At 37.9% G+C, this 16049-nt stretch overlaps 1 protein-coding gene across 5 annotated transcripts in view; it reads right to left on the bottom strand.

The window, feature by feature from the left end:
• The window catches only part of LOC141738712 (macrophage mannose receptor 1-like), a 33181-nt gene that overhangs the window by 10581 nt on the left and 6551 nt on the right, over positions 1 to 16049 (bottom strand). For 3 of the 5 annotated variants that reach the window (XM_074574532.1, XM_074574529.1, XM_074574533.1), the window contains 17 exons: positions 15505 to 15618; positions 13038 to 13184; positions 11952 to 12134; positions 11248 to 11405; positions 10759 to 10869; positions 9505 to 9620; positions 8917 to 9065; positions 7682 to 7881; positions 7254 to 7381; positions 6537 to 6624; positions 5831 to 5966; positions 4275 to 4313; positions 4017 to 4180; positions 2388 to 2455; positions 1849 to 1949; positions 1065 to 1207; positions 444 to 549 (listed from right to left, as the gene is read on the bottom strand). In XM_074574532.1, coding sequence (XP_074430633.1) covers positions 444 to 549; positions 1065 to 1207; positions 1849 to 1949; positions 2388 to 2455; positions 4017 to 4180; positions 4275 to 4313; positions 5831 to 5966; positions 6537 to 6624; positions 7254 to 7381; positions 7682 to 7881; positions 8917 to 9065; positions 9505 to 9620; positions 10759 to 10869; positions 11248 to 11405; positions 11952 to 12134; positions 13038 to 13184; positions 15505 to 15618 — 2151 coding nt within the window. The remainder of the gene's footprint in view (positions 1 to 443; positions 550 to 1064; positions 1208 to 1848; positions 1950 to 2387; positions 2456 to 4016; positions 4181 to 4274; positions 4314 to 5830; positions 5967 to 6536; positions 6625 to 7253; positions 7382 to 7681; positions 7882 to 8916; positions 9066 to 9504; positions 9621 to 10758; positions 10870 to 11247; positions 11406 to 11951; positions 12135 to 13037; positions 13185 to 15504; positions 15619 to 16049) is intronic. The other 2 variants (XM_074574531.1, XM_074574530.1) reach the window with 2 other exon arrangements.

The following is a 16049-nucleotide window of genomic DNA, read 5'->3' on the forward strand; positions in this document are numbered from 1 at the left end:
GAAAATGTGTCTTTCTCTGGCATTCTACTTCTGAATTAAGTTGCAGAATTTAGGCAGTCATTTCAGAGATATGGTAATATATCCCTTTCTACTTCTGGCAGAAACAGCCCATGGTTTCCTTTTCTTTCTCTGTGTCTAAAACTACAAATGCCAGGTCTGGATCTTTTATTTTATGCTAATTCATACCCTATAAAAAATGTAAAGCAGTTTGCACGGAACAGGAGGAAGCAGCCCTTAGCATCACTTAGTCTTTAGCATGACAGATGGTTCCAGTTCTTCCAAAAACATTTCATGCCATGGCCATATAACCTATGTTGAGTATACATATTATAAAATACATATATTTATGTACTGTCTCTTTTTGCTATGTTCTTCTTTGCATGAAATGACCACTGTATACAGAGTAAATGCTATCTATTACCTAAAGCGGTGTTGCACTGTACCTTGTACTTGTTCATTATGTATGCTCGCCAGATTTCCTCCAAGGCTTGTACAGGTTCTTCTTGCGCTATGCCAATTTTCATAGGAATGGCCAAAAAATTTGTAACACTAGGGAAAAATTAGTATAGACTGTTATTGAGTGACAGCAAAAGGAATCTACGATGGAATTACACTTGTTTAAGCAGAAATTAGCCCAACTCAGACACACAAAATAATTTTCAAAAATTAACAGGGACTTAGCTCTGAAACAAGGCAAAACCATTCACAAATTTTAAATTTACTCTCTGTCTTTCTGTGAGGGACTGAGAAAGTCTCTATACACTATACACTACACTATACTCTTTACACTATAGTTGGTACTTTCATTTGAATTCAGTTCAATTTTTTGAAAGTACATACAATATAGCAGTTTTTCCAATGTATCTCAGATGACCACTTCTCAGGAAAACAATTAAAAACCTGTAAACCCACTAATTGGCATGAACTAGTCAACTGGTTCAATTTTTAATGCAACTTTGCGTAATCAACATCAAAAGATATCTGGAAGACAAAAGGTGTCTTGTATATCTTTAAGTACCTTCCCAAGGACTAATATCACTGTACCTAGATGGATGTTCTCATACCTGATTTTTAAATAAAAGCCAATCTTTAGGACATCCTCCAGGAGGTGAAGGTACCACTAAAGGAAGTGTTGAATTTTTCGAAATTCGGTGCCTCTCACAGATATAGCCGTTTGAAAAACCACAGCTGACATCATTCCACAAGCCTGAAATCAATTTAAATATAGATAATAAGACACTAAATAAGATTGAAATTTGTGGCAAAGTGAACTGACTTCCATGCTTGGAGGTTCGAAAGCAATCTGCCTGGGAATGTGAGATAACAAGCTTCAGCCCAACTCTACCTCCCATCATCACTGCTTATAGGAGGACTTTGGTCCTGCTGTGACTGTTGGAGTAGAGGCCATACGAGATGGCTGATATGGCAACTCCATGACCTCTTGAGTAGATCCCACCTGAACAGCTTTGTTGCACTGAAACACGCAAGCGTAAAGTAACACTTTATCAGTGAAAACACTATAAAACGTGAAACTCCATATGTGTTCTATTCCTTTGCAAACTATTCCCTAATTATTTTTTTTGAAAGACCAATTTGCTGTTGATTTGGATAGAAAATATTGTTTGTGCAGTGGTTATATTGTCCCTGCATTCCCCGTTAAAATAAATTTCGTTTATTCCACATTTATGGCCCCTGAAGAAGCCTCAGATATAATGACTACATTTTATTATGCATATTTTCTCAAATTGCTGGGAAAAAAATGGATTAAAGCTGGCAAGTTATTTTTAACAAACAGGGTAGGAGCAGTACCCATAAAAATATTTTTTGTTTTAAAGTTTTATAACTCACCATCCTTTTTATTTAAGACCACACAATTTTCTTGACCGTGTGCAAAGTTGGGCTCACCCTGGGACCAGGCTGTGTAGTGCACCAGGCTTCCATCCATCCAACTGGAAAAAAATCCAACAACAAAACAGTAGCAGTTGCTCAGGTAGTGTGCATGGAGCAGTTCAGAAAAATCTACCTTAACATACTAAAAATATTTTTTTTTAAAATACAGCTGAGTCTGTCTGTAAATTGAGTTTCCATTAGAATTAAAAGACCTTTGATAATGAAATCGCTGCATGCCAATTAAAAGAATAAAAACTCCTTTATTTTCATTAGACATTATCTATGTATTCGTAGCATGCGTATTACCTATAAAAATGCCATTTAAACTAGTGCTTTTACAATGTATTTAAACCAAGGAGAGCACACATTTCAACATGCAATATAACTCTCTGAATCTGCATTTAATTCCCTTGCTGTGGTCCCTCTAGAAGGAATTCTGGCAGTACAAAACTTCTACAACCACTTTTTATGAATCTTGATGTATCTTGTTTACCTACCTAAATTGTCGATCAGCATTCTGAAATAATCCTATGAGATATGATTCCAATTTGCCATTTTTTAAGATCTAAACACAAAAAAATGTACTTTTAGTTAGTGCTTTCTAATATTTAGCAGTTATCTAATATCAAAAAGTGTAATTTTTGTGCTATGGAAGCAAATAGATGAATACACGTTGTATAAATGATCACATGTAGTCACAGAGAGAACCTCTGTTGATGTAAATACCATACAACACATACTTTTGCTTTATTATCTTTATTATGCTGCTTTCCCACTTTTGGCTGCGTTATTGGTATGATCAAAGCTTTTAAAGTTGTGTTCTCAATTTAAAAAGAAACTAGGAAGACTTGAGAAAAAAATTAGTATAAAATTTTTTGGTACTTTCCTGTTCTTAACCATCCATGTAATTCCTGTGTCTCACGCTGTCTGTCCTCTCCTCCTTTCCTATCCTTTCCCACATAAACATGGAATCATAGAATTGCCTGGGTTGGAAGGGACCTTTCACTAAACCGTATCTCTAAGCACTAAGTCTGCCCATCTTTTAAATACCTCCAGGGATGGTGCCTCAACCACTTCCCTGGGCAGCCTGTTCCAACGCTTAATAACCCTTTCAGTGTAAAAATTTTTCCTAATATTCATTCTAAACCTCCTCTGGTGCAACTTGAGGCCTTCTCCTCTTGTCTTATCGCCTGTTACTTGGGAGAAGACATGAATCCCCACCTCACTACACCCTCCTTTCAGGTAGTTGTAGAGAGCGATAAGGTCTCCCCTCAGCCTCCTTTTCTCCAGGCTAAACAACCCCAGCTCCCTCAGCCGCTCCTCAGAAGACTTGTGCTCCAGACCCCTCACCAGTTTCATTGCCTTTCTCTGGACCCGCTCCAGCACCTCAATGTCAAAGCAAGCACCTAATGGTCTGAAACAGAAAGGAGGTTGTGTGGCTACTTCGGTATTACTAAACCAAACAGGATTATGGCCCAGTTTTGAGGCAACGTCCATGCTGTTAAATTTTCAGCATGCCCCGACACAGCTTTGGCATGTACCTATCAGAACCATCTCAGGCAACATGTAGGCAGTGCCCTTGAAATACATGAACAGTTTTGGTGCATGTTGCAGGGAAACTATTTCATGAAGGTCGTAGTTTGTCAGTCCCTGACCTGGGCCAGGCTATACCTTTCTTTGAAAAGTTGTTTTGTTCAGCAACATTATGTGGTATGTGACCATCAGAGCTACACTGGCAGTAGCCTCACATCTACGTATAACATTGTATTCTAGAACATGACATCCAGATGAGAGGTAACCACGCTGTTAAAAGGACAGTTTTCTCAGTATACACCTAATCTGCCTGTTCAGTGCTCCTTAGGTATATTTGGTCACGGGCAGAACTCTATTTAGATTAGAATATACAAGAATATACCCACCCTAGTAAATGGTAGATTCTTTTGTATTTATTTTCCTACAGAAAAGCTCTATTCTGTAGAATAAATACTTTTTCATTGAACATTTAAATCTACTGCTAATAAAAAGTAGTAGTAATATGGAACAAGCACATTCTCCTGTACTTCACAAGCATGTGCAGCAGGGTATATAGGCCATATATTGTATAACATAGCCAAATTTCCTCTTACATTTTTCCACAAAAATTTTCTTTCACTATTATTTCCAATAGTAGCAAGATCTCCATGATTGTTTTTGCAGAATGTTCTGGCTTTCTCCATAGAGACCTTTTCTGTGCTGAAGAAATATTGTTTGTCTCCTTTTATAATCCAGCCATCTTCTGTGACTTCATACGCTGCAACACAGAAGAGGAATCTCTGTATTCTTCACAGTTCTTAGGCAAAGAGTGATATTACACTTTAGGTAAGAGAAAATAAACAGAAGCTTACTGGCAGAAGGGCCCGGAGGTTCTGGTTTCAAGGGTGTCCCTATAATGAAATGGGGAAAAAAAATGAAGATGTAAAATGTTCAAAAACGTTGAGCCAGTATAAATGTTCAATTAGTGGAAATTATCTTCACGTCTATCAATTTTTCATATTTTACATATTCAATGCAGAATATATTTATATCATGTCTTTGATACAGAGAAAAAAAGGATGTTCAGGGAATAACAGATGCATTACAGGCCCACATCTCTGTCTTCATAGATTATTCGTAAATGCATTTTATACATCCTGAATGTTCCCTAAATTACGTGACTGAAGTTAGTCTGAATGGCTACTTGTTTCTGAAAGAAAACTAAATAGTGAAAATACTTTACTTCAATGTTGGTGTACTTTGCACAATAATAAGAGATTCTTTATGGATATTTTCTTGCATATGAACAAGAAATTAAAATCCTAAACAAATTTTTGCTTCAAAGTATTTTATATTTTATTAGTATTCATTTGTTTGTGAAACTTTTTTTTTCCTGTGTAACTGCTTTTTGAAGAATCACATTTGACTGAAGATCCACCAGCTTTTGAGGAATAATTTAAAAGAAAAAATTCCACATGACACGGAGTGGGGTATTGGAGCAATGTTTCTCTAAACATGCAAGGCCAAGAGCTATAAAAATTTAAAACAAGCATCACCTTTATAATTTTTTTCCCCAGGAATTCATCATAATGTTTGTTTTGCTGTATGTGTAATTACATTAAACCAAGTGTGTGCTTGGGTGAAAAGAGTCATGTCATCTTTTAAAAATAATCATCTCCTGTATGATTGGATAAAAGTTTTAAAAGAAAAAAATATATGTCTGTTCTGGAAGTACAAAGCATTATGGCTATTTCAGTATATTTCAGTATGACATTATGCACTGCTGACTAATGATCGTAATTTCTTCAGGCTATAATTTCTGCCATTCATACACTAATAATAATTAGCAGTATACAATTCCTATTGACAGTTTTGCTAATGATTTTTAGTTGTGCTGAAGTTATCAGGAAAGATATCTTCACATCATCTCTTTGAGGTAGATGTCTATGACCATTACTCTTTAAGTATGAGAAGCTGAGACAATGTGCCTTGAATTTTGAATAATTCACCAGTACAGAAATTATCTTATTTAGAAAAGCATCACTTTAAATGTTAACTCTTACTGGTTGTGGGAAGGAGCCTAAGGAGCCACCAAAGCAACATTTCTGTTAGTCTTGGAAGTAAAATGTGTAACTCAATGCAAAGCTGTAATTGATTCCTCTCTTATTTTGCTGAATATCTTTCTCAACAGTAGTTACATTTTGAAAACAAACAAACAAACAAACAAGCAAACAAACCACCACCAAAACCCAGAAGTATAAATGTAGAAGAATTTGCTACTAGTATGAGAGGAAGACGTGAGCCTGCCTATTGTCTTAAAGTATATAAATTTTTTACCAGCATGTAATTTCCAGAATTTCCTGTTTTGATAGAATGGGATTACGTTTAATTTCTTCCTAATGTGAGTTTAGAGTAAAAATTAACCTACCTTTCTTTATTTCACAAATCCAGTTATGATTGTATTCGCAGTGCACCTTAATCCATGATACGGAAGATGTTTCACTGATTGCTCCACAATATTCAAACGCAGTATTGTAAAAATAATGGTTTGCCTTATAATTCACCTACAGAAGAAACAGAGCTTTGGTTTTTATTCTTATCGTACAGGGAAAAAAGTTGTATTCTGGAAGGAAAGAGAAGCAGCACTGAAGTTTCAAACCACTCCTTACTTTCCTCCTACGGCGGTGCAGCCTATGTGGGCTATTAAAGCAATACAGTCCGCAAGAAAAAAGAAATGCTGCATTTGCACAGCGTTGAACAGACTCTAGGAGTCCCATGAAAACTGTAATCAAATGAGGTTATCAATCAATAGGAGGGGAAAGGAACGTGGCAATATGTTACCAGAAACTAATAAAAATCAGGAGAGACCTTTCTCATATATTTGCCACTTAGATAATCACCTCTGTAGCTGCAGCTAGTACTCCATGTTACCGCTGTTGTGATGGTGTAACCTCAGAGTTTATTGGCCTTTTTCTTTTTGAAACCAGTATGAAGAATAATGATTTAGAGTTACCCAGTGGCAAGGTGGGCATTTTTGGGAATTCTTATACAACTTTCATTTACACCAGTCATGGAAACAGCTCCAATGGCGAAAAAGTCAGAACAACAAGAAACTAGCAAGGTCAAACACTCACCGGCGATCCATCACTCCAGGAAAGTCCGCCATCAGGATCCAAACACTGCAAACCTATCCAGAAAGGCTGAGATGATGGGGTTTTTTTCCTAGATTATGAAAAAATGTATCATGGAAGAAGAGGACAGATGTGGCTACCTCTGATAAATTTTGCAAATTACATGGGTCAGTAACTCTCACATTTATTGAAGACTTCAAATGGAGTAGAAATTTTAAAAATAACAAAATACTGTTAGCCAGCAAACTCCCGTTAGCAAGTCAGTGAAGTTCACACCTTAAAATTTTCTACTTTGCAAATGGTTGTGTTGAAAACACAGCACATCATTGTTTTTCTTCATTGATGTTGTGATTATAGGGTTCTTTGAGAAATAAAATGTTCAGGTTTGCTGGAAGTCACAATTTAGTTTCAAAATGTTTCAGTGAACAAACTTAGAAATGAATCTGAAGGAGAAGCGTTCAACCAATTTGGTTGCTGGGTTGGTATTTTTTTAATTTAAAAATTTGCAGATGATGACGCATTTCTGGAACTCCAAAAATGTCTTTGCAAATGGTACCCATATGATACATTTTCTCAGTTCTTTTTCTTATGAGTATGATGATAAACAGATATAGATTTTCAACTAATTATCTCAGGAGCAACTCAAGTATATTATCATTTATTCCTATATAACATATTGTTACACCAAAATATGAATTATTAGATATTTTGTTTACTTACATTATTAAGTTTGCTATCACTGTTTGCTCTTCTTCACTTCTAATGGCGACCAGGTCTCCTCCTATTTCTCTGCAGAAATCTCGGGCTTCAAACCATGTTCTCTTTTGGTTTTCTTCTCTCACAAAAACCTATGGATACAGGTAGAACACTATGTTTACAGCACGTCAAAAATAAATCTCATGACTGCCTCGTATAAGCAAAATAGGAAAATATTCCATTACATATATATAATATGGATTTAAAAGTATGTTAATTGGATGAGCTTACGTATCACTGATAGAGTGATAACTGCAGTGATTTCTGTGAAGAGCTGTGTAAAATCTTGCTACATTTGTGCAATAACGTAGCATTCTCTGAAGTTTAGATGCCCTATCTATTTGATGCGCTTTTGTCTCATGAGTAGGACAACTGGAAAAAAAAATACTTACTCTGAAGCATGAATTAGTGCTACTGCTTGTATCCCAACCCAAGGGACATTTGGAATCAGAAAAGTTGTCGGGAGCTAGAGGAAGAGTGATTTTTTCAGCTAGTTTTTTGCAGAGGAATTTTGCCTTTACTTCACAGTTCTGAACATCCCATAGTCCGGCTGCATTTCCAGTCCTTAGGGCAACACAACCGGCTTCATTCCCTTTGTGAGATGTAAAAGAAAATTGAAAAGTGTTTTAAAGTAGTTCCCTTGACATTTTTACGGCTCATGTGATTCATTTACAAAAAACTTCGAAATATTAAGTGTAGTGTCCACTCAAAGGGGGAGCGTTGTAAAAAGAGAAAACCAGCAACCAGAGTCCGTCATCATCTTTCCTCCCCTTTGAAGAGCTTTACAAGTGCATGAACAACCTGCTGCCTGCCTCTTTCCTATGCCACTCACTGCAAAGATTTGGGAGCCCATTGCCCAGGCTGGAAGGGATTTCACCCATTCTGCTCAGTTCGATTTTGCTCTTATAAGCAATGAGGACCCGGAGAAGAAATATTTTCATGGCATCGTAGAAAATCATGGAATCATAGAATCATTTAAGTTGGAAAGGATCTTTAAGATCATCAAGTCCAACCATTAACCTAGTACTGCCAAGTCCACCACTAAACCATGTCCCTAAGTGCCATATCCACATGTCTTTTAAGTACCTCCAGGGATGGTGACTCAACCACTTCCCTGGGCAGCCTGTTCCAATGCTTGATAACCCTTTCAGTGAAGAAATTCTTCCTAATATCCAGTCTAAAACTCCCCTGGAGCAACTTGAGTCCATTTCTTCTTGTTCTATTGCCTGTTACTTGGGAGAAGAGACCGACCCCACCTCACTACAACCTCCTTTCAGGTAGTTGTAGAGAGCATCAAAGTCTCCCCTGAGCTTTCTTTTCTCCAGACTAAACAACCCAAGTTCCCTCATAAGACTTGCTCTCTAGACCCTTCACCAGTTTATTGCCCTTCTCTGGACACGCTCCAGCACCTCAATGTCTTTTGTATAGTGAGGGGCCCAAAAATGCACACAGTGTTTGAGGTGTGACCTCACCAGTGCCGAGTACATGTATGAAAGACATGACTATTTCAAAGGCAGAATGTTCATATGTGTCATTATGGATGTGTTTTAGCAAAGTTGGGAAACAGTTTAGATTTACAATACAGAAAGTTCCTCAGTAGCATAAATTTACTCCTATGGCAGAGTACCAGGCATTGCCGCGTTCCAGTTTGTGTAGAGAACACCTTCACCAGTCACCCACTTGAACATCCCTGGCTCTTCTGTGTCTGAGAGACCAATCCAAAAATACTTCTCGGAGTTCAGACCAACAAGGCTGGTCAGGTAGGCTTGTTCATACCTAAAATGGCAGGAATCAGATGGGGATTAAGCCTAGGTTTCCCTTCATCTGCCATTTCTCAGCATCCTAAACTACACAAGACTAGAATGAATGGAGTCACCATTACGTTTCCTTTTATGTGGAAATATGTTGCTTAACTGGGTACCAGATGGACTAGCTTTAATAGTAGGTGAAGCTGTGCTATACTGAAAAACTGCTTCTTACAGAACAGAAGCATCTGTGGTCTGTTCTTTCAGAGGAGAGTACTGGAAAACATCAATGTGTAAAATACATTTAGTTAGAAAAGACATTCTGGATTTATGGATTTTAATTTTTTTTCTCCAGAAGAAGGATATCCTGTTTTTCTAGTTTCACATTTTTTTCCAAAAAGTTCTCGCCTGTTTTATAAAACTCCAATATTATTGCATCAGATATACAGTTTTTAAAACTCTTTTCGTACCTGTCTCCTATACTTGTCAAATAACCACTGCTCCTTTCACAGGTTTTCTTTGCTTCTGAAAATGTTACAGAGGTATGTCCAACTAAGTAGCAGTAAAATCCATGTCTTCCCCAGCCCTGTCAAGTACATGTGAAATATACTTGCAGTAAAAACAGCATATGTTACAGTGCTTGAACTTCAGTGTATACTCTTAAATCAACATATTTTTAATATAACCTAGTGCGATAATGTATTCATTTGAATTCCAGTGGACCAATGGAAATTAAGCTTAGTAAACATCCAGAAAGAAGAGATTTAATGCATATGAGTCCCCCTTTTTTGACGATTATTAGTAACTGATAAATTTTAACTCATAAAAAATCAGAGGTACACAGAATGGAGGGTGTATTCAGAAGCAGGTGAATAAAACACTTCCTTAGTCAGAACCAAAGAGAGTAGTCTGTGTTATAGTGAGATGCTGACTCAAGTTTCCTGATGTTTCTAGCTAAAAGAACAGTAACTAGAGTAATTAATTGCTGTAACTCATCAGCTCACCTCAAGTCTGACTGAAGAGGCGGCATAAAAACTATTAAAAAGCAAAATTCTCAAAATTACAGCTGAATTCCAAGTCCCTTTTCCCTTCTATACCAGTTCAAGATTCGCTTGCTGCACCCAAGAAAGGTAATAAAATCTGTGTTCAGTATTTGGCTGCTGTCTAATTCCAGGCCTCAGCTCTGTTCCCCATATGGGGTTGTGGGAAATGTTACTAAATATAGAACAGAGGTAAATAGGAAAGTAAAAAAAGAGAAAAAGAGAAGAAAAAAAAGGCGGTAGAATACAATAACTTGTTCAAAACAAATCCACTCATAAAAGCAATTTGATTGGTTTGATTTGGCTTCAGCAGTGAGATTTGTCATAATCTTACATCACGTCACATAGTCCAGAAATGGCTCCCAGTCTCTATTATGTCTTAGATAACCACAGATGGTTGTAGAACAATATAACAAATAGGCAGAAAACCGCAGTAGAGGCTTTAGCCTCTTTCACAGGCAGTTCTGAGAGATAATGGGCCTGACTCATATTGGCCAAAAAAGTTTCAAAATAACTTCATTTTAAATAAGGATATGTAGTGCAAATTATCACCCCGAATTTGATATACAATCACGCATGTTAGGGAGGAGAAAAAAAAAAAAAAGAGATAGTTTCAATGTCAAGTAGAGCTTGTGAAAACAATGGATTTTGCTAACCAGATTCTTGGTTGCGCTTTCTTCTTACCTTCAGGCAGGCAGGATCAGTCTTTGCTGTCCCAGAACCTCCTTGTAGTGGGTCTGTTCTGCAGATGTAACCCAATTTTCTATCACAGGCACTGTCTGCCCAGTATCCATCCTGAATGCAGTTTGGGAAGAGGTGAAAAACAGTGAGGCAAAACCTGTTTCCTTTAGGAACATTACTGATCATTTTGTTTTAAATATTGCTTCAATGGGACAATAAAGATCTATACTTTGTAATGAATTCCAAGTATTTGTGCTCAATTTTGAGGTTATATTAAGCTATGCTTGGCATAGAGTTTACACTCACAATCAGATATGAACATTTATCTAGTTGTCTCCAATTTAATTTTAAATTTAATTTAGAACAACCATCTTTCTGAGTGAATAAAGATACCATTCCCTGATTTGTTTCTAAATTAAATTAATTAAAAAAAATAGAAATAGAAGCAAAAATCATATAGTATAGTGCTACACAAATATGGAATGATTCTACCTCTCCTGCCATAATGACACAATCTTCTTGCCCATTCATTGCATGGGTTGGTTCTCCAGGCAACCATTTGGTGTATGTCACGGGAGTCCCATCGCTCCACTCGAAGTACATTGGAGTGCTGAGATCATTCAGACCAATCCACAGCTCATCCACAGCTTCTAACAACAGAAATTCACTTGTTTTAGTACCCAAGTTGAAACAGTCTATAGGAGCAAGGTTTTATGGACGTGAGCTGAAATTGCCATGTTACAATACAAATTCATCGAGATTAAAGACAGAGGAGTTTATTTTAAGATCCAATTCACATTCTTGTTTCAAGAAGTTAAAAAATGAGATACCAGCAGGAAATGAGATTCCTCAGCTTTATCGGTAAAAGTCCATTACTGTCTGTACAGCTACAAGGTGTCTGAGGCAGATAATCCGCCCAAGTACTGCAGTAACTAGAGCTGTCATTTCCTTAAGTGATTTCATGCAGTGAAAAACAAATGCGCATCAAAATGAAAAGAATGAAAAAGAAAATTAGGAGAGCACTAATGGTTCCTCTTGTGGGTTTTCGGTGTTTGGGGTTTTTTTAACCTATATATCTGTGGGCTTCTCTATAAATATTCATCTCAAGCAAATAATTTTCTTTTTTTAAATCTTGTATGGTTCCTAATAATATGGTTGTCCATTTGTACCAAACACTGCCCTGTAGAAATACTCACTGTAGCCAAGCTGAGAGAGTATGAAGCCATGCTCCTCGGGGTTGTGGATACTGGCCAGATTGCCATTGCTCTCATTGCAGGCAATCAGGGCTTCTCTCCATGCTCTGGGGTCTCTGTGAACACTGTAACAGTGATCTCCATACGGCAACCATCCTTCTGGGCATTTAACAGGCTCTGCATCCCCTCAAAATCAATAGATAGTTCAAGTTTTTAAGTAGTGCAAACTGAAGTCTAGAAGAACTGCAATTACATTTGAAATCAGTCAACTAACTAATTAGAATTAAAATGGAGTGATGACAGATAAGCAGTGCTTCTATTCATTCCTCATACATGTTAAACATTTTACTCTATTTGCTGTCGTACACTGTACTTTTACAGAAAAAGTACTGCATTTAAACAAAAGAAGAGAATAATGGAGCCAGTGGTAACTGGGTTTCACTAGTGTGAAATACGCACTTTTGGACAGAGGAATATTTTGTAATGCCACGTGTAGTGTTTTCACCCATTATATTTTGCATATTTCATAAAGGCATTATTAATGCAGCACAAGTAATGCTCTGGACACGTTGCTTTCCGTAATAAGTCTCATTAAATAAATCAGAGAAAAGCGTAATAGAAAAGTGGTCTGAAGGAACTTGTTCTTTTTGCCATCTTTTAGGTTACAGGCAGTCCCCCTGAGGAGGTGGTTTGAGCCTACTGGTGCCATCTTTCCATGACTTCAGTGATAAGCCTCGGTGTTTTCATTAGAATGCACTGCAGGAAGGGTGAGGCATCTCTAACGTTATTTTCACATCCATACAGTCCATGATACTTTTGGGACAGTGTATGGCTTAGACCACTGCCTCTGGAACTGGGAATAATAACATGAACTAAAAATTGCTTGTGCGGTTACTGGGTTCCAGGAACATTTCCAGTATTTAAATATATTTGGTTAAAGGAATAACAGTATGGTTTGTTCTGTGCCACTCATCAAAGCAGAACAACAAGTGGCAATGCTTTTTTTTTTAAATAACAAATAGCTGTGAAATTTCATTTTAGTGACACAAATTATGTCTTTATCAAAGGGTTTTTATTTGCTTGACACACCTGGTGGAAGAATGAAAGGATCCAGCGTGGAGTTTTCCTTTTTACAGATATAGCCAACTTTCAGCTCACATGGCTGGTTTTCCCATTTAGCATCTCTTCTGGGATTTAGTACTGCACAGAGTTTCTCAGGCTCAGGCTCAGGGCTTCCTTCATAGAATAAAGAACAAATTATTTTTATGTAGCACAGGTTTTATGTCAGCAGCTGAAAGAACAATTTTCTTCCAGCCTTTCCAAGTGTCAATTATGGACTCAGGACTTCATTGCTACAGTTATTCTTCTACCAGAGATAAGGAAATGTAATTTAAAAGTACCCATCAAAACATTTCTTTAGATGCTCGATGCATAATTCACACTTTCTGCCATATTTGATTGCAGAATAGCGGTCTCAAAAATAAGACATTCCTATAAGTTTTGTGAAAATTGTTGGCTTGCACAGAAGAGAGACTAAACTTCGAGCCTGCACTGACGGAAAGGCTGCAGCAAGTCCTTTTCTTGTTCCCCCCACCTGTTTAATCAGCCTGTGTGTAGGGGTCAGCCATACATCTGCTGAGAAATATCCGCCTTAGGACCAGTAGCAGAATAAATTATGTTGTTGCCCAGTCAGTAGATGCCGGACTGAAGAGTCCAGACATTGGAGGGGTACCTGGTGCTACTACAGTTGCAATGCCATACACAGACTGTTGGAAATCAGAGTTCATAGTTTTACAGCTCATAAAACATCTAGTTTTATATCCAATTTGTGGTCAGGACCCAGTTATGTTAATAGGACTAAGTAATGAGCTTAAAACACCAAGTTACAGTCATGAAATCAGAGGACATGGTTTGAGCTAATATCTTTGGGCAGGAACACAGTAAGGCAGCATCTTAACATAGGTCATGTTCACACAAGGAATTTTACAGATGTGAAGAGAGAAGAATGTTCTTCAGAGTAAGAACCATCAGCTGCTAACAATAAAAAGAAATTTCAAAACCTGAAAATGAGACTTCTAGCTCTGCACTGTAGAGCTAAACCAAGCTCAGTGAATGAATATTATTTGTTAAAAATATGAGACAAAAGCAAAATGCCACTGATCTGTGGGATACGTTGTCTGGCAGCTGAGTACGGAGTGTTGGGAACCTAGATTGGACAAAGCCTGACAGGGTAAGCTCCCTCTTCATGGGCGCATGTTATATGGCTTCTAGTTTCTAGAGCTGTGTTTAGCAGAACACAAAAACAGTCATATGGAATTCCTAAAATAAAATATAAGGCACATCTTTTGGATGGTCACATCCAAATCACATGTGAAAACAAATTTTCTCGTGTCTGCAATGCCCTTGCGGGGGAGTCTTTCCTTTCTATGTCAGGTTCTGGTCCAGCGGCTTTCAGTGGTGTGCTGGAACAAAGAAGTTCCATTCAGACCCTTTGGAAAGATCCTTTCTGCATGTCTCTGGCAACTTGGCTGCAGGTTTGCTCCTTGCTGCAAGCACAGCCTCCTCACCTGCCCTCATGCTTCCTGTGTGCCTCTCCTCTGCCTGCCTCTGCAACCAGCCCTCCAGGAGGTTCTCCGGGGCCACGGTCCTTGGGGAATGAGCAGTGTTTTCCTCTTCTCAGAGAGGTCCACAGTGTGATAACTTGCTTTTTCTTTTTCCCTCCCCCCAAAAAGTGTAAGTTATAATAATTTTGCAGTAAACTGTAAATGCGTAGATTAACTCATCATAATAGCCATCATGTGGGGACACAGGAACTCCAACAGTGTGGGCTGCTTGACATGGGAGCTAGCTGCTCTTCTGCTCTGCAAGGCTTAAGGAGTTTGACCAGCTCAGTGGAAGGCAGAAAACCCTCCACCAGACTTGGCAGCTCTGGGCTTTCCCTTCGTCCTCCGTGCCAGATAAAAACAGGTGGCACCTCTGAGACTTGGAGAAGCCCAAAAGATGGAATATGCGTGCATTTATTCAGCATCCAACATTCAGCATTTGCTGCAAACAGCTGTTGCCATGACAATCATTAAGCAACTTTCAAAAATAAGTTGCCAATGCTGCGAACTCTATTTACAGTCTCTCTTGAATGTTAAAGAGGAGACGAGAAAAGGGGAAAAGCATAAAAAGTGAAGGGCTTTGCAAGACTGATGCTCACTGACAGCTGAGTCCTTGCAGGATGCGAGGTCTCATAACCCTTGTGAGATTTGAAAAGATACAGGGGTTTTAACTGACTTGAAGGCATTCCTAGCATGCTGCAGCTCAACTAGTGCTTTTCACTTTATGTAATTCTGATAGGAGGTGAGTTTATTTAACTCCTCTGCTTGAAACTCCTTGTGATATACCCAGTGAAGAAAAGCATCATTTTCCGCTTTTTAATCTGACGTATCTCATAAGCTTTTCAACTCCATTTCCTCGTGATGATGGGGAATACTACAGGACAGTAATTAATATGCATTCAGCATTCTGGCGGGAAACATTCATTCCAAAAACTTAAAAAAACAATTACTACCTTGTGCCCAGTTAAAGTATCTGAAGGGAATGCCGCCACTCCACTGCCAGCCACTGTTGAGGTTCAGGCTGTTAAGCCCAATCCAGAGAGAGGATCTTTTGCTGTCAATCAAATCTAGGTAACAGAAAGAATTCTAATGAGATCTGTTAGGAAATGCTCTGCATTTTCAAAGTTTGGGGGACGATAATAAATGTCTGCGCAGTGATTTCTAAGTTCAGTACAGAATCCATGTTTGCTGGTAATAAACTCAGGGAGTTTATTCTGTAGTTAAAGAGAATTGTGAAAGACTATTTTGCATATTAGTTTATCTGAATGAAATCTATATTCTACAGTTCTATATAAGCAATAAACTTTGAAAACTGAAACACTGAATATTTATGTTACAAGTTCGCTTTAGTGAGATGCAAATGATACAGGGCCTTAGTTCTGTGCCAGAGTCTATGCAAAAGTCCAGCAAATCTTCAGATTTTTAATAGTGTTATGCATAAAACTTGTATGATATTTCTGAAAATCTAGTTCATTAGATATATGTGAAGAATACTGAT

Source organism: Larus michahellis, chromosome 2, assembly GCF_964199755.1.
Source record: "Larus michahellis chromosome 2, bLarMic1.1, whole genome shotgun sequence".
Classification (NCBI taxonomy): Eukaryota; Metazoa; Chordata; class Aves; order Charadriiformes; family Laridae; genus Larus; species Larus michahellis.